The sequence below is a fragment of the Cydia amplana genome, chromosome 11, assembly GCF_948474715.1.
Source record: "Cydia amplana chromosome 11, ilCydAmpl1.1, whole genome shotgun sequence".
NCBI classification, from domain to species: Eukaryota; Metazoa; Arthropoda; class Insecta; order Lepidoptera; family Tortricidae; genus Cydia; species Cydia amplana.
In genome coordinates this window covers 7,737,646-7,763,659 of record NC_086079.1, presented here as the reverse complement: position 1 = coordinate 7,763,659, position 26,014 = coordinate 7,737,646, and the positions used below count along the sequence as shown (strand labels likewise).

Genomic DNA, 26,014 nt, shown 5'->3' with positions numbered 1-26,014 from the left:
ATGCTGGGATATTATTGCAATGTTCTGCCGCCAGAGAGCAGCACTAGCACATATTGTAAAACATAGAGAAACTTATACGGAGGTACGATGTTTTCACAGATTATTTGTTACGAATAAATAAGACATTGAAGCATCAAGGTTTGTTTACTGTTTATGCTAGTGGCGACCCCTGCGCAGAGTTTTGCATAATATTCCCTTCTTTAACGTGATTAAAAATCGGGATTTAAATAAACATCAAAATAAAGATATTATGCACATTCATTTATTATGTTGATAGTTATTAATAAAACAAGTGTCAAATAATAATAATTCATTAGATGGCATTTTATTATTGTAGATTTAGTTAAATTCATATGGCCACATATAAAAGAATTCAGGTACATATACACATAAAGAAAGGTCTAATAAATAGTATGATATTGCTTACAAATAATAATAATTTAATTTAGTACTCCTATAACATTCGTTGGTTAAAATCTCAAAACCGAATCAACGACTAATATCAGTTCTTTATAGGAAAATATGTCATGTCGGCGTGGCTATACAAAAATATAAAATATCCAGTTCATAACATCAATGTAAATAAGTATAAAACAGTTCACATAATCCTCATAGTTACCTAGAAATTGCTTCATGATCGTAGTAATACGTGACTTACCTAGTACTCAGACATATTCATTACGCTAATAATATTAAGTCATTGTGGGTAAGACCGGCATATACAAATTATGGTTTGGAAGGCCGTCATAGGCCAATAACTCTCGTATTTGTATACGTACTTCGCTCAGATACAGTCAGAAAGGAAGAGCTTCGCTATTTCTGCTTACCGACCTTCTGTAAGTGGAGTATGTCTACAAGTGCAAGAGTTAGAAGCGACGAAAGGGGTTGTAGACGGTTTTACCTGATAGACGGTCTTCGCCACATTGACCACAATAGAAACATTACAACGATCTAACAAGGGTGAGATTATTATGTCACCACAGATATAATCTTAATAAACAGTTTTACCGAATACCTACAGTTCAATAAGACGACAGAAGAGTGAATATTAAAATCATTCTAACTACGTGACGCTTCGGCTCATAATTCGACATAGGTAGATCTATATATAAGGCTTATTGTTTGTATAAACGTATTAAAATATGATAGCATTCACAATGATCTCTCGAACAGGACACTCCTGCCCTGAACCGCTCTCCAGTTCCCTACTCCTACAATTTATTGTCCCCGTGGACACTAGTATACTGTTACAAGTACAAAACAAACGGATTCGATAAAATATACATTAACTCGAAAAGTCGTTACTGCAAATGGCACTCGGTACGAGTCGCGCACTCGTCGCATTAATATCTACACCTACCTACGCTAAAATGTATCACAATAACGCTTTACAGCTCGAAGCCTCCATAATATAGGACGTCGCCGAGTACCGCCTAGGAACTGACCGCAGTTGGAACAGGCACAGGAATGTGACTAGTGAGGAGCGCTCCTCGGACTCGGGCCCTGTCGCCTCCGTCGCCCGGCACCGGCGTCAGCCGCCGCGGCGTCAGTAGAAGGACGGGTGCCACTCCACCTGCGGGTGCAGCGGCGTGCTCTGCGGCGAAGACGAAGGCGCCAGCGCGCCCAGCGCCAGGCAGTCGAAGCAGTAGTTCGCTCCGCAGTTGTTGTCCCAAAACTGCTTCCCTTTGCATTGGAAGCGGACGGCCAGCTCCAGGCGCTGCCCGGACGATATGCACGGCGCGTATAGAACGAACTGAAAGCGGTCCGAGAACCCGTCGCACGAGCCTTGAACGTAATTAGCCTGCAGGTCCGTATACGTTTTCCATTTATTCATCGTGTAGCGAACGTGCACTGTCTTGTTGAAGTCCAGATTGCGTACGCGAACCGAACCGCAGATCGTCACGTGGACACCGTCACACACCCGAGCACTCTCCAGACACACGTTCTGTATTTCTAGCTTGTCGGTGACGTCGCGCGGCAGCACGAAGAGCGGGACGAGCGTGAGCGCGCCCAGCCGCGGCGGCGGCCGCGCGGGCGGCGAGCTCGCAACGTCGCATCCCGTCAGGTCATCGTACGCTGACTTTGGAATGACAGGAATCTCGTCCATGAATGTTTTGACGTCCGCTAAATCGAGACCCAAAACGTCCGCGAAGCGCACGATTTTCTTTCGTCCCGGTGTTCCCGGTGGTGTTTTACCGGTTTTAAGAGACGAGCATCGTCGAACCCTCTGAGGTCTGTCATCTGTGTCTTCGTGCTCCTCTTCATCATTTGTTTCTACGCTAAGAAGTGACGGCTCAATTTCTGGTACGGGGGATAATTCTTTATCATCGGGGACTTCACTGGTCACTATTTCTAATGTTGCATTTTTTTCTACATTGATGTGATTTTCTTTAATTTCTTCATTTTGTTCTACTGCTACTTCCTCTTCAATAGGCTCGACTTCTGCAAGAGATACAGTTTCCAAGGCTGCCGAGACATCGTTTGTTGGTCGTTTTTCATTCGAGAATACATCATCGACACTTTCGGACTGTTCGCTTTTTGCTGATTCAAATTCCGAATCACTGTCTATGGTCGTACTGTTAAGTGTGGGAAGACTCAGTCTGTCTGTTTCCAATGTGGAGGGCTTGGCAATGCAGTCGATTTCATCGTAACTGTTATGTCGCGCGCAGCCCTCAAATGTGATCGGAGAAAACAGTTTTTTATCGGCAGTGCCATTTTCACGTGCGACCGGCTGTACTTTCACGGGAGACCCTTCCGTGTAAAAAGCTGTGGAGAACTTGAATCCGTTCTTTTTCTTTTCGGGCATCATCAATTTGGTCTGTTCCGCGGGTTCACCGTCGACATCGTAGAAAGGGGGCTCGTCGTCGGTGGGCGAGCGGTCGTTGAAGGGCGGGCCGAACTCGTCGACGGGGCTGGAGGGGCTCTCGCATTCTAGCTCGAAGTCGTAGAATGTGTCGATGTCGCGCTGGGCGGGGTTGGGGAGGCGGTGGGGCGCGCCGTTCTCCTTGGCGAGCCAGCTGTTTTCGTCGGTGTCGTGCGCGCCGAGGTTGCGCAGACGCGAGTGCAAGTCGCGCGCGAACGCCGCGGCGCGCCCGCGGCACGACATCGGCAGCAGCGACGTCAGACCGCACTGCGAGCCGGCGTGCTCACCGTTCATCTGACTCTGAAATGAACAAACAACACAAAGTTAGTTCACTGACGACGAACAATTGAAACTGTTTTTTACAGTGGAGAGCTTACTTTGCATTTCGGAAACAGTAACACGTAAAAGATAAATGTGACAATTAAAATGAAATCTTGTAACTTTTCTTTGAACTGGGTCATTTCATGAGAATTATTTAGTAAATACTCAAATGTTATTTATACTTTCTGTAGAAATATATTTTTGTAACACCAAAACTAATCCAGGAGTCTTATTTATTCAGATGTGCGGTCGTGTCGTTGCAAACTCAAGAGACTTATACAATTGCGAGTGTCCGTGCCAAAACATAAATAAACGCCGACAGATAAGACAGGAAATACGCGACAGTTACTATACTGCTGCAAGTCTATCACCCATTTATTCAGCAGAGGGCGTAGGCTGCCTACGCTAAACCTACGCAACCGTAGCGGATTAGTGCTACGACACACATAACCTCAATGAAAATGTGGCTAACTTGTACAAAATCAAACAGGCCGATTCGAGTTTTAGTTATTCGATCTGTTTCCGATATGATACTGACGTGTCAGTGTCAAAAGTGACATTTCTTCAACCAAAAACGTCACTTTTGACACTGACAGATCAGTATCATATCAGAAACAGATCGAATAACTACAACTCGAATGGGACTTATGGAACTAACATTCAGTATTGTAAAATATGATGCCAATTTGATTGAAGTCTTTATGCGCCACATAATGCATGCAGCGTGCAAGAGATTCAAAAACTTAGTGAGACTAATTTAAGATCAATGTCGGTACGGTACGCGTGCACCGATATTGATACCAAATTGTTTTTCGTCTCTGACATTGACTTACATCTCTACCAGATGACAAACTGCGAAATTAATAGTATCATCATAGTGAGAACAGCCGTAGGTAAATACCATGGCACAAAAGTTGAATGTCAAGAGTGAACGACCCCGATAAGATAACGAAATTACACGGTTTTGCTATATTCAGCCTGAAGAGTTCTGTACAACGCGTGAGCACAGCAAATATACACTGTGATTAAGATAGTCATGTCATGAAGACATGCACTTAAGTATAAAACAAAAATAACATTCTACACTATAATTAAATAAGCCGTTACGAACTTTAAATCATGACTCGGATCACGTATCTCAATACAAGTGGGCACGGGACGTGGACAGTATCTCAATTTTAAATACCTATAGATAGGTATTTAATTTCTTTCTTAAGGGGTCCACTGATTAACAGTCCGCCGGACGATATCAGCCTGTCAAAAAGTTGACAGTTCCGAACAACTGACAGGCCGATATCGTCCGGCGGACTGTTAATCAGTGAGCCCCTTTACTCGCAAGAGCACTTTATCGAATTATTTATTGGCATAGTGACGCATTGGGAGAGAAATTGGTTTTATTATCTATTATCTACCTACTGCTTATTGGAATTGATGTAATGTCCTTTTCTGTTTCATTCTACTATTAGTTTCTTTCATCATTATTATGAACGATGACTGCATTTGTGACTTATTCTCTGTTTCATGGAACGAATTAAGTAGTTATCTTGCACCTCCATAATGACACATACGTACATAAGGCAAAAGTTTTCCTAAACATTTAAATAATGGGATCACTTTAAACTATACTATTGAATTAAGTAATAAAGTGTCATCAATACCATGTCTAAAATTGCACGTAAACAACCCGTATAACATATCAAGTCGTGGCATGTGGGACACGAAATGTACTGACTTTATATCAAGTCAATGGCAGCGAAAAGGTTAAACGAAAAGATTAAAACAAAACAATACATCAAAACAATTGACAGTTGTCTCCAAATTAGGTCGAACTTGTATGTTGGGATTGGGGACATATTAAGGTCACCACTTTAGGGTTTGCGTACTCGCCCTGCAGATTTAGGCTGAAGGCCGTACGTCGACATGTCGGTGAACCTTCCACATCTAGGTCGTCCAGCCATGACCTAACTTTACACGAGCACTACTGCAATATACCTAGGTAGCGGACTAGATATAGGTATATTGTTCCAAATATCCAGTGGTATTATGGAGCACGCCATTAATAGCTGACTTATGTAATAATAAACAAATAGATAAAGTGAAAAACAGATCGCGAAAACAAAGTCATTGCTAGGTCAGACATTTTTAGGCTAGATATACGTGTTTTTTATTTGACTTAAGGAAGAACTGTTACTCCATCAAGTTTTAGTACCTACGAGTACCTATCAGCATGGTACCTAAGAAATTGCATTTTTGTCTTTTCACAATTCGAAAAAAATCAAACGTAGGGACATAGCTGTGGACGCTGTGGTTGATTGATATACAACAAATCGTATCAAAATATTTTCAATAATGTTAATATCCAGAGAGTAAAATGAGTAGGTACTATGTTTGTATGAAAAGGCGATTTCGCGCGGGTAGGTACTCCACTTTGAAATCAATACAATACAATACAAATACCCTTTATTGCACACCTCAAAAAGAAAACAGAAACACAATAAGAGGTAAACAACAGGCGGTCTTATCGCTAAACAGCGATCTCTTCCAGACAACCTTTGGGTAGCGGAAATTAATAAATTTACATACCTATGTCAGTAGGTGTTACAAATGCAAGGAAAGAAACCTATTACTAAATACACAGATAATTAACAAACAAATTGTTATGCAAATAAAAATAAACAAAATAATACAATCAAGGGTCTAATAAGAACTCTCACTTTAATGAGTCTGACATTTCATGAGTCGAATGTACTTAAGTACATTTTTGTATGTAAGTATATGTATATTACCAACTAGTGAAGTAATGACGTCTATCGTTTTACAACGTCAAATAAATTTATCGTTGCCTTCTTCAAAATTGAACTAAATTAACCGAGCTAAATTAAATTGGCGTCAATATCACATGTTGGGTGCACGCAAACACGGTCTTATGATTGTTATGAAAACTGCGCGGTTACCCGCGTTGTTTATTGGGGCTCGTTGATGTAAGTTACAAGTGCATGAGCGTCAATTTGTTTCAAACCGACCACGTTAGTCACCTCGAGTACGAATCGGTGCCAAAAGCAAACTAACGTACCGACGTCACTTTAAGCGGGGATGATCACAAAACGATCTAGATGCTATGAATAGGGCAGGGCCGGTCCCGTGATGCTGCCTCGAGTCATACGCTGGGCTATTATCCAATCAGAGCGCGGTCACCGCTCCGAGCCTGCAGTGAACAACGCCACTTGTTATCGAACATAAATAATAAAGGAGCATCTTCAATATATTATTACCCGAGGGGCAAGAGGATGGTCTTGGATGCAGACAGAAGCCGTTTATCAACGCTGGGCGAGACATTTAATTGAAAGTGTTCTGTTTAAAGAGGTAAGATACCACAACGCTATTGATAAGTATCTAAAATGTACTTAACAATAATAGCTTAGCAAAGCTTTCTTTTTTTTAATTTGTAGTCTAATTTATGACAAGTACTGCAACGTTGACCTGACGAATGTCTCTGGAATGCCCGAAAATACCCGATGAATCTTGACGTCATTGTCTGTGCAATGACGTACGATTAGTTCAGTTTTATTACATTTCAAAGCGGATAGCTTGCACGTATTGCTTTTAGCGTTCGAGAATAATTTAGGTTGAAACGATGACCAACTCCAGCTCAACTCAGGAAGCCAAATTACGGCTACATCATGAAGAATTGAGCTAGATATTTTGTTCACTGTAGAAGACAGAAGAGTAAACAATAAAGATGCTCAAAATGTGACACTTTACAAACCTTAGGTACATATAAAATGATTGCATAAAGCTGATACGTAGGGTACTTACATATAAAGTACCTTACATAATAAAGCTGTTAAAAAATGTCCCAATGCTAGGTGCAAGCCGCCTCTTGTGGAACCAAGATATGCAATAAAGAATGAAATCCTAGAGGCATTGCAGATATATTAAGTATTTGTATTTTAGTCCACAACTGATTTTTTCAGCTAGAGGTACTTATAGTCACTGCCGACACTATAAACAAACTGATCACGTTGTTCTGTAGTTCAATTGCGACATATGATGCTACCGACAACAACAACGTCTTTCATGGACTACTGCCGTTTAAGGTGACAGATTATACAAGTGAAAGTAGCCATTCAAAGCTATGATAACCCCTTAACTTAACATACAACCTGATAATATGTAGGTACTTATTAATATGATGTAAACATGAACGAATTGTACTGGTTTCTTTTTATAAGAGAAGAAGTGAATGTATAATTGCACTGACGAAAGGACAAGCGTCGCCAAGGTTTTACGTCTACATATAATAAAGTGTCATATTTTATTGTTTTAAGCTCAAAAGCCAAATGACTGGTAATCAAGTAACAAAGCAAAATATATCCTATGAAAGAGCAAATAATAGCCAAATTGCCTTTAGCTAAGTTCTTAGCTGTGTGTTTGCGGATTAATATAATCAGTAAATATTTGGCAGTCAACTGCATTTTGTCTACATAGATTAAATATCATGATGATAACAAACCTACCTAATAGATATCTTACTATGAAAACAATATACGAATAGTAACGAACATGAGAAATTGCTGATAAAAACACATTTTTGTTTTAAAGTAAAATAAACAAAAGCATTAAATGTGTGACGACCATAAATAATTCATGATACCTACTTGTAGCATTCAAACACTGTTGTATTTATTTATACAATGTTGTTTTGCATGGCAACTAGGTAGTGTACTCGTAGGTCCTAAGCGAAAGTATTAAATAAGTGGTATTTTTACTGAGAATACATTCGTTCCACCTTGGAGAAAATAAATGACTGTAGGTTTGTAATACATGCCCATAGACTAGGAATCCTCTAGACGGAGTTTAGAGCAATTATTTCATGAAACCAATGCTGCCAAAAATACGGAGGTGCGGGGGGACGAGGTGAGCGAATCCCGTGCCGTGATTGGTCCGTTCAAAGACACGGACCAATCACGGCACGGGATTCTGACACCTTGACTCGAAGATGGAGTAAAACTACCGTATATAGTGGCAGAGGGGGTAGCGTTACTATGCTCAGTCTAGAGGATGTCTTGTCTGTGTACGTGCCTAATTGTCAACATATATAGCCAGACGATTAGATATCATCACATCAGTCAAAAGAACAAATAGTATTTACCGTAGGACGTTGAAATAATTAAAGACTAATTACAACAGCTAAGCACAAAATTCACCGAAAAAAGTTTGGGGACTTTGAGATTATTTAATGAAAAAAAAAAACAGTTGCTGCTCGTTAATATTGCAGTTGGCTCTTAGGAAAAGTTTGCCGAACCCTCTAGGGCTTTTACTGGGTAGGTATCGCCATGTGAATAACGATGATATTTGCACGGGCATTAGTATTGTTTAGTCATATCGTAACTTAAGGAGCTCAATGAATAGCACGATAAGAACGGTCATCGAACTCGCAGATAGAGTATCGAATGTTAATAGGTATTGCAATAATAGGCATGTGTGGAAGACTAAAGTCTATTTTTTTATTCGGTAGACTGAAATGACAGCTAATTGTATGAACATGAAATGTCATTTCATACTATTAACTGTCATTTCAGTCTACCGAATAAAAAAATAGACTTTAGTTAAGTAGTTACGGACAAGGACTAGAGATAAATCATATAGTTTAAACAAAACAACTGACTTCTAAATTTAAAATAATAAAGTTATTTTATTATGCGAAGAATTTCATAGATTTACCAGCCTGTCATCTCTATCGCACGCTAATAGGGATGATGACACATGTTGAATTTTATAACAAAATCTAGTAAAATAGATAGCAAACGAGCAATTTATCACAATAATGTGGATATTAAAATAAAATATTGAAAAATTACAAAAATACAGGACCTGAAAGTTTCAAAATTTATTTTTTTTTTTAACTTCCAAAAACGATAAAAGTAAGGGTACCATTCGATTCCTTACATTTCATCCAAAAAAAGATTGTACAGCAACTTGTATATACATAAACGCAATATTTCACCGAAAAAACGCAATTTTCTTGTTTTATCCATACTACAAGATGGGCTCCCAGAGACCTTGACATCACGTTCCCTTATCGTTTTGTTTAGGGCATTTCGCGAGTGTAGTGCGACTGTCGGCCTTTGACTACAATTTCTGACTTTTGTGTTACTTTAATGCAATGGGTCCCATATAAACAATTGATCCTAATAAAAAAAAAAACAAACCCGATCGATCGATACCATAAATGAAAATTAGTCATGTAGCCTATTATTATATTGCTCACGTTGGTATTGACTATTGACCGCCGCCGGCATCATGAGCGGGGCAGGGACAGCAATCTAATTACGCGCGTGCGATAGAGATAGGAACAGGCGGGGTCAATGTGCAAAATTCTTCATGCTTAACGTCCTTACTTTACGAATATCAAAACATCAACACGTATTTATATTTTTCCGAAAAATGAGTTTTGCAAATTTTGAGATCAGGTTAAGGGGTATTGACGCGCGAATTTGTATTTTTTGTAAATGTTCTAGTAGCACATTTTATTAAACGAACCAACCATTTAGTAATGTCGTTAGTTTTAGGTAGTACGAGTGTACTCATAAGCGCTTGCAAAATATACTTATAGGTGTATATCACATTTCACGCTCTAAGTAGTGCCACTATAAAATTTCCTCTAATTTAATTTACTTCTTCTTACTAATTGCATGTTATTTTTAGGGTTCCGTACCCAAAGGGTAAAAACGGGACCCTATTACTAAAGACTCCGCTGTCCGTCCGTCCGTCCGTCCGTCCGTCCGTCCGTCTGTCTCACGAACCGTGATAGCTAGACAGTTGAAATTTTCACAGATGATGTATTTCTGTTGCCGCTATAACAACAAATACTAAAAACAGAATAAAATAAAGATTTAAGTGGGGCTCCCATACAACAAACGTGATTTTTGACCGAAGTTAAGCAACGTCGGGCGGGGTCAGTACTTGGATGGGTGACCGTTTTTTTGCTTGTTTGCTCTATTTTTTGTTGATGGTGCGGAACCCTCCGTGCGCGAGTCCGACTCGCACTTGGCCGGTTTTTTTAATATGTATGTTTGTACATACAATAAGAGTTTACTACTACTACTTATATTAAACAGGATAAAACTTTATACTAGGTATTTGTATAGACTAAACACTGAGAAATGCTGTCGTAAGTCTGTGCTAAGAAAATAAAATAAAGTTTTAAAGATAATTCTGGTCTGGCAAACAGCAAACATAACGAGTTTACGACGATCTTGAACTCTATACTATCATAGAACAGAACATTTGTCTGGCTCAATGTCAACAACCTTGCACTGTATTGAAATTCGCTAATACTTAAATAAATGTTAATGTTAGTAATTTTAATAAAACGCTTGCATTCTCCACGCTGAACAAACAATGACTCACACCGCGATCACGCCACTAAAATATTTCAGATTATTAATAGAGATATTATATCACACACTCACTAAAATTGCCACTTTTTTAATAGTTTCTCTAGATAATATAAGTTTATAAAACAAAATATTAGACACAGACATTGTAAAAATGTATCATATCAATCTACATATCCTTAGCTACTGTGTATGAATCTACATTACTACCAGTATAAGCAGCTAGATAAAAACAAATATTTGATATGTAGCTACCTAAAACAGAAGCCGTGCGACTGTACGATGTTATAAAACGAGTCGATTAAAGGCGATATACAAAATTAAACAATTGAATGAATGGTTCGAATGAAAAGGAATATCACATGTATTGGTCGCTGTAGAGGGCAAGCAGCGGTCGTACTGTATGGAGCTATAGGTACGTAAGAGGTGTGGATATTGGCCTTAATACAATGACAGCGCACGCACATATAGAGGATGAAGGAATATTTTAAAGTGTTTTGAACACCCCAAATATGAAACATGATGATTATTGTGTATGGTATTTATGTAATGAATGAATCGGAATCTAGAGATTAAATCTTAACACATTCATTGCCACCCAGCCAAACAAGACATCCGCACCAGGCCACAAAAATTTCGTCATATAAATATGTAGTACCACGAATACCACGATCCCGACTATCGGGTCGTCCGGCCTGGGAACGAAATCATAAAATACCCGATAGTCGGGTTTTCGGCACTGAATGGGTTTATTTGTAGTCCCCTTGCAAAAAAAGCAAACTACTTGTTTCGTATACGGAGCACAAAAAGCAAAAACTTAATTTTCACCTCAGCAGCTCGAACAAGGGTACTTTGCTCACTGAGTGAAACAAAATGAGCAAAATGCGATTCTGCTCACTCAGTGAGCAAAATGCGATTTTGCTCACTGTTTTTAAGTAGCAAAGTTCGAAATGCTGAGGTGAAAATTTAATTGTTGGTATATCTTAAGAAAACATGAGTGAATAGAGGTAAGTGATGAAGAAGGAATACATTTTTCGGGATCTCTAATATGTTCTCACTGCTGAGGTGAAAAGTTTTGTGAACTACACGAGATCAAAGGTTTTTACATCTCGTGCGCTTTTGAGTCCCTTACTACGCTCAAGATTCTAAATTATAGTATAGTATAGTATAGAATCTTTCGCTTGCACGGGACTCAAAATAAGCACTCGAAGAAATATCAAACTTTGATCTCTTGTTGTACAAATAACTATTGTGCGGAACTAAGTAGATAATATAATTATGTATATGTGGATTAAATTATTACACAACTGTGATTTGCATTGCATCCGTAATTGCCATCATGGCATGATAACATGTCACGTAGGTATCACAAGTTCATCATACTTTAACAAGTGACCTAGCTCAGATAGGAAATGCTTAATCCTATCTGTGAATATACTTTGACTATTCCTGCGTATTTCATTATTTAACTCTTCTTGTGTTGTTGTTGCTTTGAATTCAATAAAACTAACCCCGAAATCGCGTAATAAAATATTGGCTGTTTCCTATATTTTGACAATTCCGATGTCTATGTTTTGTCGTGAGTATTTTCGCGATTTAAATGGTAAAACTTGTCTACGGGATGAAAAAAAACCCCGTATGGGTCATAAAAGTTCGGGAAAACCAGCGTCTTCTGTGGACATTACGAAAGTTAACCGATTTGGGTATGTTTCTAAAACTTTCATCATAATAACAAAGTTTTTGACCCGTGTAATGCTTTAATTTAAGTACAAATCCCAGTTCTTAGGACATGCAAACAGAAATTCTACTAAAGAATAACAAACGAATAATCCACTGTTATCCAGAAGGTACGGCTATGTAAATTATTCTACAATAATATAATATTTGTAGATAAACGTAATCTTACACAAATCGACCTAATCACACAGTAAGCTAAATGTGTTGTGAATATTAGACGATATAATAAACAGCTGAATAATTCAATAGGTATATAGAAAACATCCACAACTCAGGAACAATATCTCAATGCTGCTCACATGTATAATTTAATTAGACAGTCCAACTATGTGACGGCTTATGGCAGGCCATGTGAGATGCCATATCGGGCAATTCTGAACCAAATATTTAGCTCAATTGACCCCTTGGTTAAGAATATCTTTGTTTATTTGTATTGTACCTACTAAAGATAAACCGAAAATATAACGATAATATTTATGTTTTATAATAATTATAATGTATGTGCTCACATATACCTATAGACAGCCCATGTATCTGGCGACATATGACAGGCCACGTGAGATGCCATACCGAACATCCTGTACCAAATAACTTGACCCATCTGTTTTTTTGTATTGAACTAAAAATAAATTGAAAATATCGAGATAATATTTGTTTCCATCCACGTTAAACTTTTACCACAGAACTTTAGCGTTTAATAGGTTTGTGACTTTTACTGAGCGTATGTACTTAAATATTGTAAACCTAGTCAGAAGTTACATGAACACGAGAAATTAAGTTAAACACGTCAATAGTCCTCAATTCGAGAGTCATCCAATGAAAATAAATATTGACCAACACGCGAGCAAGGGCGAGCGCGTGATCGACGAGGAAGCTATTTGAGGAGGTTCACTTTCACTTTGTGGTTCGAAATAGCCCCGACACTCATCCTGAGCGTCCAGACGCATTCACGTAACAAAGTATGTATGTATATATCACTGCATAGTATAAAACAAAGTCGCTTCCCGCTGTCTGTCCCTATGTATGCTTAGATCTTTAAAACTACGCAACGGATTTTGATGCGGTTTTTTTAAATAGGTACAGTGATTTAAGAGGAAGGTTTACGTATAATTTGTTAACCCGTGCGAAGCCGGGGCGGGTCGCTAGTTATGTATATAAGTCTGTAGGTTTAGGTACACAATTACATATACACCCAATTGCAAAAGTGCATTGCCACTTTATGAATCAATTTCGCAGCTCGCTGTACACGTGTTTTACGAAACCAACTCAAGGCGGGAAAATGTGTAGCAAATCAGCTATTTAATTAATTAGAAACTGATAATAGGTTATGTTAAGATAAACATTAATTAGTTACCGATGTTTAATTGATTAAACGTGAGGAAAATCTAGTGCTTTCCTAATAATAATTGTTACAATGTATTTAAGATCTAGGACAATAATATCATACCGAGACAGGCCAATTCGAACGTACACTGATATCAAAATGATATCTAAATAATGACAGTGTACGTCCGAATTGGCATGTAAGACTGCATAGATGTGATATTGAAGCGATATCGCGGTCACGTGGGACAACCGACAAATGAACCAGTTTCGATTAAAACCTCATGCGCTTTCTAAAGCTACACTTGCTAAGAGACATTCGGTATGGCTGCTATTTTTACCTTAAGACTTTGCTAACAATTATCTACAAGTAGGCAACTTCTATTTTTATTCGATTTCAAATCAGAGGTAACTCGACTGATTGTGTCGTATTAGTGGTCGATCATTTATTTTATTCGTACGTGTATTTGACTTTTGGATAAAATAAATCTAAATTAAAATAGACGTCATATAAGATAACTCATATACTTACTAAAGAAAAAGTGACCGAGCCCTCCAGTACGGAGGTCGGATTGGAGAAAAATTATAAATAAATCTATTCCATTAGAGACCGTGTGCGTGAATATATACATATTTGACTTCGTTTTAAAGTGTCCACTCGCGGACTACCGGCTGACAGTTATTTTGTTTGTAAACAACAAACGTCAATGGTTAAGTAGGTATTTGCAAACAGTTCACCTGAAAAAACACGAACATTTTTTATCGATTTTCCTCCTGGCAAACTAGTGATTAATTTTACCAAGATTAAATAAACATTTGATCAAACATTAACATAAATAACTATCGTGGAATCATAAGGTGTGTCCAGACCAGATCCGGCAAATGCACCGCGAATGCATATGCTCCTGGCCCCGTAGACAACATGCCAATCGCTAACGCTACGTAGCGAACGAAATGCAACTGTTACTGTCGCACTAATATGGAAGAGAGATAGAGACACAAAGCGATTCGATGGCGAAGCGCACGCGATCGTCACCTTGGCTAGGCCGCCAGATTCGCTAATAGTCGATTTAGACTCCCGCGCGAGCCACGAGACGAGCCGCGAGCCGCGCCACGAGACGCGAGTGTAAGCGGTGGGCTCGCGGCTCGTCTCGTGGCTCGCAAGCTCGTCGAGCTAATATAATTTAAACACTAACGGCACGGCAGAAGGTTTATAACCGAATGACAAGCCGAACGCGAGTGTAAGCGGTGGACTCGCGTCTCGTGGCGCGGCTCGCGGGCCGCGGCTCGTCTCGTGGCTCGCGCGAGAGTCTAATCCGCCTATAACTGCACGCGCTCATTATGTAGTGCGATGTGCAGCTAGGGTTACCACTACCAGACGTCAGGAATTTTCCTGACATGTCAGGAATTTAAGCCTTTTGTCAGGAATTTTGGCCTTTTGTCAGGAATGCGGCCGGAATACGAAAATGTCAGGAATTTTAGTGAATTAACAATATGTACCTAAAAAGGTACATTATTCAAATTTACTTATCAAGCATAGATATCGCATACGGCTACCCACCCCCACCCACCGATACGAGCGTCAGGAAAAAAATTCACAAATCAGGAATTTTGTCAGGAAATTCCAGATATGGATCTGGTAACCTATGTGCAGCGCGTGCACAGTGGGTGAGTGATTTGCGAATGTTGCGGCTAGTGGCGAATTCTACATATCTGAGAACTGTTAAAATATTGTAATAAACTGTAAAAACGTATGAACGTCATAAACAAAGTTCACGCTGTAAATTTTTAATTTATAGCCGATTTCCTAGTGAATTCTCGTCAAGCGGGAGTCGGCTATATTTGTTTGTGCTGATGTAATGGACACAACTGTTTTACAGCTACGTAGGGCCGGCGCCCTTGGCGGCCGCCGCTTCCTTGAATGAGATATATTTCATTGTTCGCTATGTCGTCGTGCTATCTACAAGTAGGCGATTTAAATAGCCCAATAGTTCGCTGACAGAGAATACCTAATCATAATTTCTTCCATTCAAAATTCAAATTTACTTAATGAGAACATAATCAAAATTTGCATTTAATTTTGAGTGTCCTCAAACCGGCTCGTTGTTTGCTAATCTTTAATCAAATAACTATTAAAAGCCGGTATTAACGGGACCGTTGAACTACCGCAGAGATTGTTTGCGAGAAATGTAAATCATGTCGACCAAGTCAATGAACCTTCAGTTATTTCATCATCATCATTATTTCAGACGGAAAAATATCAACTGAAGGGCTATTTAATATCGAAGATATCGCCATGCATAAGCCAGAAACCAGAATGTGTAAAAATACTGGCCGCTAAAGAAAGCCTATGACGGTCACTGCCATGATATGAGACAAAGATACCGCTCAATAGTTGGGGACGGCCGTATTCAATGTATTTATTGATATTCCTACTTGCAGCATAATATCGGCTCCATTACTGCATTGCCTCAGAGATTACGGAAGTACTTACACCAATTTATCAAGATCAGCTACGCACGTTAAACTAATGAGTACAACATTTATAGAGTAAAACTAATTGTAGTAATTATTTAAAAAAAACCTGTAAAAAGGGTGTACAAGTAGGTACAAATTATTTATTAAAATTATGGGTTATGTATCCATCGTCACCGGGAGCAAGGCTGCCTTTATCCGCAGCCCTTTGACTGCCCTTGGCTACCCAAAGATAACGTTTATTTAGTTAATCGCCACATTAATTATCAACAAAGTTAAAACGAGGTGCGAGATACGACAGTACCTAATAATAGAACGTCCATAATTCTGAACTGAAAGAAACGTTAATCTAAACTAATATAGCCTTGGCCTCGGAGGGCAGGTTCTATTATTTAGGTGAAACTTTTATAACAGGATCCCTGAGTGTTTTATAAACGACAAATTCCTAAATTGAATCCTAACTTTATTAAAATAAGAAAGAGTTGCAAATTAAAAAGATGATGTGTAAACCTGTAAATTAATTTATATATATTAAATAAATATACAATTATATTAAAAAGTAATACAAGTCTGGGTTAGGAGTATAGTGTCGGAGTGGGAATACTGCATTCTTCTGTAGATTCAAAAAGACAGGCTTTAAGAGACGCTACGCTTACTCGTGCTAATAACTGCTGACTAGGAGCCAATTGTCTTGAACTCTTGATAAATAATAAGTTGAATATTAGATAAAACCATATAGGTAGTTGATATTCGAATTATGGTATAACCTCAAAATTATATACATATATATCAATGACTATAATTTTCGAAGTTATTGATATTTACGGGCTCAGATATTTGCGCTACTACACTACTTTGTTACATAAGTTCACGTGCCCCTCTTATGCTACACTGGACATGTTATTTCAGATTGAATAATAAACATGTACGATAAATTACTCAATTAGCTCCTGTACACGCGGTGTAGTTCTGATTTGTCCGTCTCTGATTGTACCTACATATAAATATAGAAGGACTCCAGGGGGCCTAGCCTCTTGGCAATCGTACATCGACAAACGCTAAATGCATAGAAAAAATGTATCGGGATGACATACGCTACGAAAAGTCACGTGACTATTTTGCTACAGTATTTAAGTTTTGATTGGAGTTTTCTATCAAAGATCTTGTCTAGGCCCTCAGGTATAAAACCTTTTATTACTTTTTCTGGCTTTATAATTTAATTAAAAATGCTAAAGCAAATTCCTAAAATGAAGGAAGAAGTAGATAGGATAGTTACATATTATTTCTTTTTTCACCAGATGAGTTGCGTTCTCGCGCGCGACTTTATACATCCAGCGCGACTTCAAGTAAGGACTCGCGCGCGAGAACGCAAGTCTAGACCGCGAGATGTGTAAAAAATCATGGATTCGAAATCTATCGCGATTGACGTAGATACCATATAAAGTTTCAGTATCATATAATTCGGTAATAAGAGTTTCCCTGTGGTTTCCCTTAAAAAAAAAATATGAACACTGACCCTAGGCTCCGACGCAGCACCTGAAGACACAACCGAGTTAAACGACGTGTGTGTGTGTGCGTGCGTGCGTGCGTGCGTGCGTGCGTGCGTGCGTGCGTGCGTGCGTGCGTGCGTGCGTGCGTGCGTGCGTGCGTGCGTGCGTGCGTGCGTGCGTGCGTGCGTGCGTGCGTGCGTGGTGTGTGCGTGGTGCGTGCGTGCGTGCGTGCGTGCGTGCGTGAGTGCGTGCGTGCGTGGTGCGGGCGTGCGTGCGTGCGTGCGTGCGTGCTTGCGTGCATGCGTGCGTGCGTGCGTGCGTGCGTGCGTGTGTGCGTGCGTGCGTGCGTGCGTGCGTGCCTGTGGGTGTGTGTGTGTGAACGGTCTGACGATTCTCATCATCATCAAAATATAATTAAGAACACTATTGACATGACCTCCAGAACTCTTTAGTGACAACTGTATCTAACAAACAGATAATAGTCTAAAAATAACTCTAATTAATGATTTTCACTATTTTTGCTCGTCATGTCACGTAAACCTTGATAAAATGATTGGTGTCATGTCAAGCTCCCCGTATCTTCAGAGTTGGGTGTAATGCAACTCAGGTAGACGAATAACAACTGATACTACTTATATGGGACATTATCTATGAAAAGGGACCTTATTGTCGATGGCGCTTACGCCGCACAGCATTGCGCGCCGTTGTATTTATATTGGAGCATCGTTAATAATGGCGTAAGCGCCATCGACAATAAGGTCCCTTTTCATAGATAACGTCACATATTCACTCAAGGCCGGTGCATCCAATCGTTTGCTATTTATTAGTAGTAGTAGTAGTAGTAGTAAAATACTTTATTGTACAAAAAGAAACATAAAACATGAAAGAACACACATCATTAGTACAAAGGCGAACTTATCCCTTTCAGGGATCTCTTCCAGTTAACCCTTGAGCATTTGAGGGAGAATTGGAGAAAGGTGGACATAAAAGCTGTACTAATCGGCATACAGATAAAAGATTTAATATCCTACAAGATAGGTCAAACCTATATTTGATTAACTATGTTAGTTCTGACACTTAGAGACATTTACGAGGGGTGTTCAAAATATTCTCGGTATGAGAATGAAAACAAACAAGTACGAAAAGTTTGATATTTTTATTTTTCAATATACTCCCCCCCTATGTTCATACACTTAAAAGATCGATCAATTATTTTTTTTAATCCCTCGTAAAAATATTTTTTATCTTTCGTGTAAAAATGCTCCTCCACTGCCGCCTTCAATGCTTCATCGTCAGAAAATTTATTTACACGCAGATCCTTTTTAAGATTGGGGAGCAAAAAGAAGTCGCTGGGGGCTAAGTCCGGACTATACGGTGGGTGAGTAACAGTTTTAAACCCACATTCAACAATAGCTGCCTTGGCAATATGAGCAGTATGGACGGGGGCGTTGTCATGCAGAAGCAGAATACCTTTGGTTAACTTTCCTCGCCTCTTTTCTTTAATTACATCCTTTAATTGACGTAGAATGTTAGCGTAGTAGTTTGATTTGGTAGTTGTAGTTGTATTTAATAATTGTTGATGTATTATTATTTTTTTGCTTGTATGTAAATTCAATGTTGACGTGTAAAAGTGCCCTTGTGGCCTATTTGCTGAATAAATGTTGAAGTTGAAGTTGAAGAAGTTATCCTACTATATGCAAAGTATTAGTAGTAGTATTAGTTTTAGTGATTCCGAAATGCAACAGGTCCTTATATAGTAACTATGTAGGTATGTATGTATATCACAAAAACCGGCCAAATGCGTGTCGGACCACAATCCATCCCCCTCCCCCACCGTCTTAAAATATTATGAAGGTATTTTTTTAATTTTAACCTCTAAACTTAGTAACGGTAAACAAAATAAACCTACGTATGTTCTAAATTTCATTCAAATATAGTTTTTCAGATGTAACATACGAAAACACATGATATTACCAAATTATAACGGTCCTTTTTTTTATTTTGGCTTCGAAACTCTAAAAAGTAACACGAAGCAAGTTGGCACTAAAGAAAACAGATATATAATATATAATACACATATACCTACCAAATAAACATATGCTACTCTACTCTCTATTATTTGATGAGTAGGTACATCCAACCATTTAAGAGCACGGAAACATCCATCAATAACTAATATAGATAACTGCCAATATCTTAAACCACCTGCCACTAGGTTATAATCACCCAGCATAAGTTAGCCGCAGAGTAATAACTTCGCCATGGATAAGTGGTTCTGAAACCGGCAGATCGCCTCCCGCGCAGCGAGTTAGCATACAAGATTGTAACCTAGGTAAAACATGGGCTATTCCCGGTACATTAACTATTTAAATTGCATGCGACATCGACAACGGCGCGCCCTGATTGCATTAGCGGGCGATCAGACGGATTACTGTAACGAGACAAGCCCTAGGGCAGGCGTGGATCACTCCGCGATTTCGTCGCTTTGCTACAGGTAGCTAAAAGTACATCCGTTCCACACCAATTTTGGTGGCTAGCCATAAGCCGCGCGTGGCGCTGTCGCCACCTAGCGGCCATATCTGTCCTGATCGTGACAGACGCGTTTTGTTAGAGAGTGAGTCTTCTGTACCTAGTACTATTATTTAGTCTGTGCCTAGGGCTTGAATAGAGGTACAGCAAGAACCAATTCAATCCCAATTTAATTCAGATTCTCGGTCATTTTGAGCGCAACGCTCTCGTTAACTGGCGCCATTACTGTAGCCGTGTAGCGGTACCTATCGATAACTTTTGTGTAATAAACTTAGTATGAATAATTATAGGATCCAAATCGAATTCCGATACGTCAAATGCTTAACCGATATACCCAACATCCAATATATCACAGAGGTATAAAAGAATCAATGAAATCCAGATTCATTATTTCATTTGTAACTTCGTATCTTACAATACCTATGTACCATCTTCAATTTAAGACTACATTTGTTTTGGGGCTATACTCGTACTACTATATAGCCATTGGTAAACAATGCTAGTAAAAAGATCAACACAATAAACATACCTAACAATGTCAATGTTAAGTTATGCTTTGTAAATGAAAAGAAAGAACTCCTATTGTTTCCCAGTAGCCACAAATTAGTTTGTGAATGGAAATGGCTGAAATGAGTAAAACAACATCCGTCAAACAAAACTGACGAGAGTTTCTAAAGTGCTTCGTATAAGAATTATAACTTATTGTAATATATCCGTAGTTATTAAGCAACTAATTAACTAATTGCCATCAATTATAAGAGAGTAAATACAAAAGTGTGTATTGTTTTGTTTTTGCTAAAGTTTATTACTTTAATAGTAGATGTAAGCTTTAGCTTTTTTTCTTGTTGTATTATTCATCTAAACTGAGCCTTATCCATTTTGTTATCCAAACCCACAGGATAAAGATTGGACATTAGTAGGAGAAAATACTTGTATGCCCGTCAATCAATCAATCAATATTTTTCATCAACCTCACACAGTAAATAATTCAGGTTATTTTGAGTTAATTATTTTGTAGTGAATCGGCATTGGGATGTTGAATTAAACAAAACAAAACAGGTATTTAATTAATACCGAAATAAAACAATTAGCATATTTTTGGACGTGCTGTTATTTTATTCCCAATGCTATATCGAGCGCATCGCCTTTTAGTCTTACTTTAGGACAACTGGTAAGCATGTCTTCAAAATTGTAAGTAACAAATACCTACCCTTAATCGAAAAATCATGTACACCAGTTTAATAGATAATCATGTTATTAGCAAGCCAGTATTAGGTACCTAATATCGCGTCAGAACATCTCGGTAGATGGTATCTTGTATCACAATATTACGTATGTTATAATATACTTATAACTAAGTACCCTATTTGAATACCCGCCCGGGTATAAAAGCCGCGAGGTAATCATATACAATGTGACGTTCCTTAGATATGTATGAGTTTTACAACTTGTTTTTAATAGATCATGACCAGGTTATTATGGTCGCTAGGCGCCAGTCCCATAAAGGACAACTGTGGACAAATGCAACATTTGAATGCAATGCGTTTACATAATTGAATACTTATTTATTTACAGAGCTAGAGGATCAACGGAGGATATGCAGAGACCGACCGACTCAACACGGTCTAATAACATCTCTTTCTAAAATATGCACTTATAATAGTTATAATGATATGTTGGTTAATATCATGTCAGCGAAAGTATTTAAGAGAAAATAATATGCAGTACATTACAGTATTAAGTTGTCGTATTGTTAGTAAAATATTCAACTTTCTCCTGTAAAACATGGTGCACGGTGCAATTTTTTTTAAACTGTACTTAAAACATAGGCGGGTAATCATCGTTATCACCATTATTAATAACGGTCATCTTAATCATAAAAGACAATAATTATGTTTATATTAATAAAGTATGTCAATTTAAGAACTGACTGTCATATAAGTACATATAAAGAAATAAATAACAACAAGTAAAGAAAGTACTTAAGACACACACAATCAATAAAGATAATGTCAATACCTAGGTATCTAATTAAGCATTCAATGAAAAAGAAAGCAGGCGACAACGATTGTAATGTTACCTTTTCAATCAAGATAGGAATCGGTCTCTCCAATGGCATAATCTTAAAAGAACTCATGAATCTTCCACTGTCTCAGTTCCGTTATCACAAACACCAGCTTAGTCCCAATTCACTTCGAAGTTACATTAATTACTAACATATATTTATTTACTAACACATTAGATAAACTGTCACTCGGCTCGGGCGTGTTTCTCACGAGAATTAATAATTAAATTGATTTGTTATTATTAATTTAAATTGTTTATTATTGTTTTATAGATGAGGGTAGATTTGTTGAGTTTGTGTGAGGTAACGCAGCGCGGCCGTCCGGCGCTTGCGTTCCTTGCGAATGACAGCGCGCCGGCGCCGGCGGCGCGACGCCCGCACCCTCGCGCACGCGCCCGGCCCGCCTCCTCCTACCCCACTCTTTTAATCAAGTCATTAAAACACTGCAACTGCATTAACTATTGTTTACAACGCGTTAACAGTTAATCCAGGGATTGCGAACAAGATAACCGATAATCGGAATTCTATAGGAATATAAATACTCTGCACGCGGGCCATACGTGATGCGCACGAGGCGACCGAGTGGCCGAGCTTGGCGCCGCTCGCAAGATGTGATTGTGAACCGGCAGGTTGACAAAACATGTAGTCGTTTCGACAAGATATCGACATTGAAGCACCTCATAAACTGAGGCCTTTCAAATCTTGGCGCCGCAGGCGGTTTTCATAGAAATGAAGCCCGATGCCAGTGAACTCCGTAATCCGGTTAAATTTCTATATCGGTTGGCTGCTGAAGTGACTGAAATGCATTTGTATTTTCCATGGAATTGGAAAATACTGAATCGTGTCTTAGAACGAAATACTACAAATATATGATTTGCATATAGGTACTACAATGAACTGAGATGCTGATGTAATTCTGGGCCTGGAATTTAGTAACAGGACAGGGGGTTTTTTAATTTTACCATTACTTATTCAAGAAACGGGAGCCTGGAATTCTTGGATATCGGGATTACTTAACTGATTTCTCAAGTACCCAAGTATGTTCTACTTAAGTGTCGAAATTCTGCTGAGTCGTGAAGAGTCGATCGATATTACCTAGGCCCAGGACTTTTTCCCAAGAGTACAGTAAGTATTTTTGACGGAGTTTCGAAGTCGTATTTATAAAGCGGAGTGCAACGCACTGCACCTTCGCCTCGGTTTATTTACGTGTTACTGTTAAGGTATATCATTAAACTAATTGGTTTAAAGTCCGGAACTGAATCAGACTGAGCTAACATTTGATTCTAGACTGCACGGCGCGATTGTGTGATTTATGTGCCTATTTTTATACTTATGACATGAATAATTCCTGCATGTTTTTAAAGTTTTATTAACTATGTAGGTTATTGTACATTGACACCAAAATGTTGATTAATTTGTTAATTACTATCTGAATTTGACATTTTATTTATGAATGTCTAGAGTAATTTCAACCCACGGTGCAATTATCATATGACCCGTATTCGGCTAGACCGGAATACATTTGAATATGCCTATCGGCTACCTTGGTGATGCGTAGGTAGGTGATGGCAACGGCACTACGCCAAAAGTTTACTTTCTCAGGAATTGTCTCCGGGCTATTATTTTGACGCAATTTTTTTTAAATAGTTAGATTAAGTAGGTTCCTGAAGGCTCATGCGCTTTAAAGGGGCTCTTTACTCTTCACCGCCCCCAAACCGATCTGTTACGCATGAGGTAAATTGCATTCTAAATGATTGCGGAAGAGCCTCTTCGAGTCTTCAAACAAAAATCATCATTCATCGTACGTCGAACCGATCCTCACACAGGCACGAATGGTAAAACTTCCATAAAACAGACTAAACCTTACTTTACCTATATAATTATGAAGATTCATATTTTTATCAAATATGTTATTGTTACAAATTATTGTTATTAATTAGTACCTACCTAGTACCTAGTACTCAAATCCAACCTACTATACTAGTAAGTCATTGAAAACAAACGAAATGTTTTATGCACCGATAAATATAAAATACCTACATATTTTATAGTTCCAAGCTCCATTTCGATTTCACATTAAATACAATCAGGCGGAAAAGTTCCGATTTTAAAAAAGGAATTCAGGTGATATATTTTCTCATCAAACTTTAATTGATTTTCTTATAGTAGTTTATGCAACAGTGATATAATAAGGGTTCTTAAAATTCAAGGGTCGAAGTTACAAAACGAGACGTAGTCGAGTTTTGTAAAAAAAGACCCGAGAATTTTAAGAACCAATTATGAGCTGTTGCATACATTACTTTTTCTATGACAGCTGCAGCAAAAAAAAAAAAAAAGGTATTATAAAAAAAAAGAGTTATTATTTAAAAAAAATTGAGTTATTATTTAAAAAAAAAAGAGTTATTATTGTAAATGAAAACATACCTCTTTCAATCAAGATGATCGGAACTTGTATCTTTAAAAAAAATAAAGCAGTTGTATTATACTCATAAGATGACTGCTAGCAGTCATCTTATGAGCCTATAGACAAATCATTCAAATGACATTGCTTTAGATATCACTGTCAGTCATTTAATTGACACATTTAAGTGCTGGAGTAGAAAAAAGTATATTATTATACCGACTTAAAGTATACCGACAGATTTAATGCGTATCTCATAGATTGAAACAAATTCTCTTTGGCGGTATTCGACATATTTTAATGACTCGTGATAAAGGGATTGGCGAACACAGGGCTACTTTTGTGAAAAGCGGCAATATCGAAGACATAGAAAGTCGAAATTGACATAAATGGTTTAGGTATCTTAGGTTGGTTATTGAACTGAAGGGGGTGTATGTAAGTAGCAATAGTTGTCCCTACAAAAACTTCCCGCGCTGCCCAAAAACGATACGAAGTTTCACCCCATGTCAAATTTAAATACACGGTTAGCTCATTCAGTCTCGTCTAATGAAAGCTTCTAGAGACAGCCGAGTATTAAAGTCTTCTAAATATAAACTACTGATTCTGCTTCGTTATTTTTATTCTATGATAGCACGTTTAAAACTTTCCATAGTGATTTATTACATATATTAAACCAGCTATTAATACGGTTTAATCATTTATGCAGTATTCAGACAACTAAATGTTACCTTATAGAATGTGGGTTTATTTTGATCGATTGATTTTCAATTAATTGGCTGCTTGATATATATGCTACTTTAACAGGATTTTGTTATCGACCTCATTAAATAAAATTATGAATGACTATATAAGGTTTTACACAGCTTACAGAATTAGAACACATTAGACAGCGAAAACGTACCACTAATTATTGTATCACCCTCTGTCGTGTCTCTCCGACCGTCTGCGCAGGCGTTTTTGTTTTGGTGGCTAGAATTTTAGCGGATTTCACAAAAAACACGCAGATACATATCAAAATGTAAAATTACGACAGTCAAACATAAACTGAAGCTTTTATCATGATATGTATATCTAAACTTATTCAAATTAGCGCCGTATTGGTCCAGTTGTCGGACTAGAATTCAAGCCTATGAATGCAACAACTTCGGCGCCTTTCCCTGCGTTTTGCTGAAAGCTAGCAAGTTGCAAACACGATGGAGGTAATGTATTTAGTTGTCAGCCGACAAAGCCTCGGCCTACGCGGTGAGCTTATGGTCCAGACTGAGTTATATCGTATTCTACAAGATAAACGCCAGACGCAGATATTTCCGCGCAGGAATTCTCTAATGCCGACGTGCTGTTGAACTCGAAATGAAGCTAATTTATATTCATTGCGCTTACAATACTCGATTCTGGTGACTTTGTAGCAGT

General features: G+C 38.3%; 1 protein-coding gene across 5 annotated transcripts in view; it reads right to left on the bottom strand.

Annotated features, from left to right (window-relative positions):
• Window positions 1-931: 931 nt before the first annotated feature.
• LOC134651939 (glycogen-binding subunit 76A) overlaps window positions 932-26,014 on the bottom strand; it is a 60,522-nt gene continuing 35,439 nt past the window's right edge. For 3 of the 5 annotated variants that reach the window (XM_063507065.1, XM_063507064.1, XM_063507063.1), the window contains exon 2: window positions 932-3,163. In XM_063507065.1, coding sequence (XP_063363135.1) covers window positions 1,547-3,157 — 1,611 coding nt within the window. In that variant the 5' untranslated portion in view covers window positions 3,158-3,163 and the 3' untranslated portion in view covers window positions 932-1,546. Of the gene's footprint in view, window positions 3,164-3,240; window positions 3,319-22,218; window positions 22,577-26,014 lie in introns of those variants that run through there. The other 2 variants (XM_063507062.1, XM_063507066.1) reach the window with 2 other exon arrangements.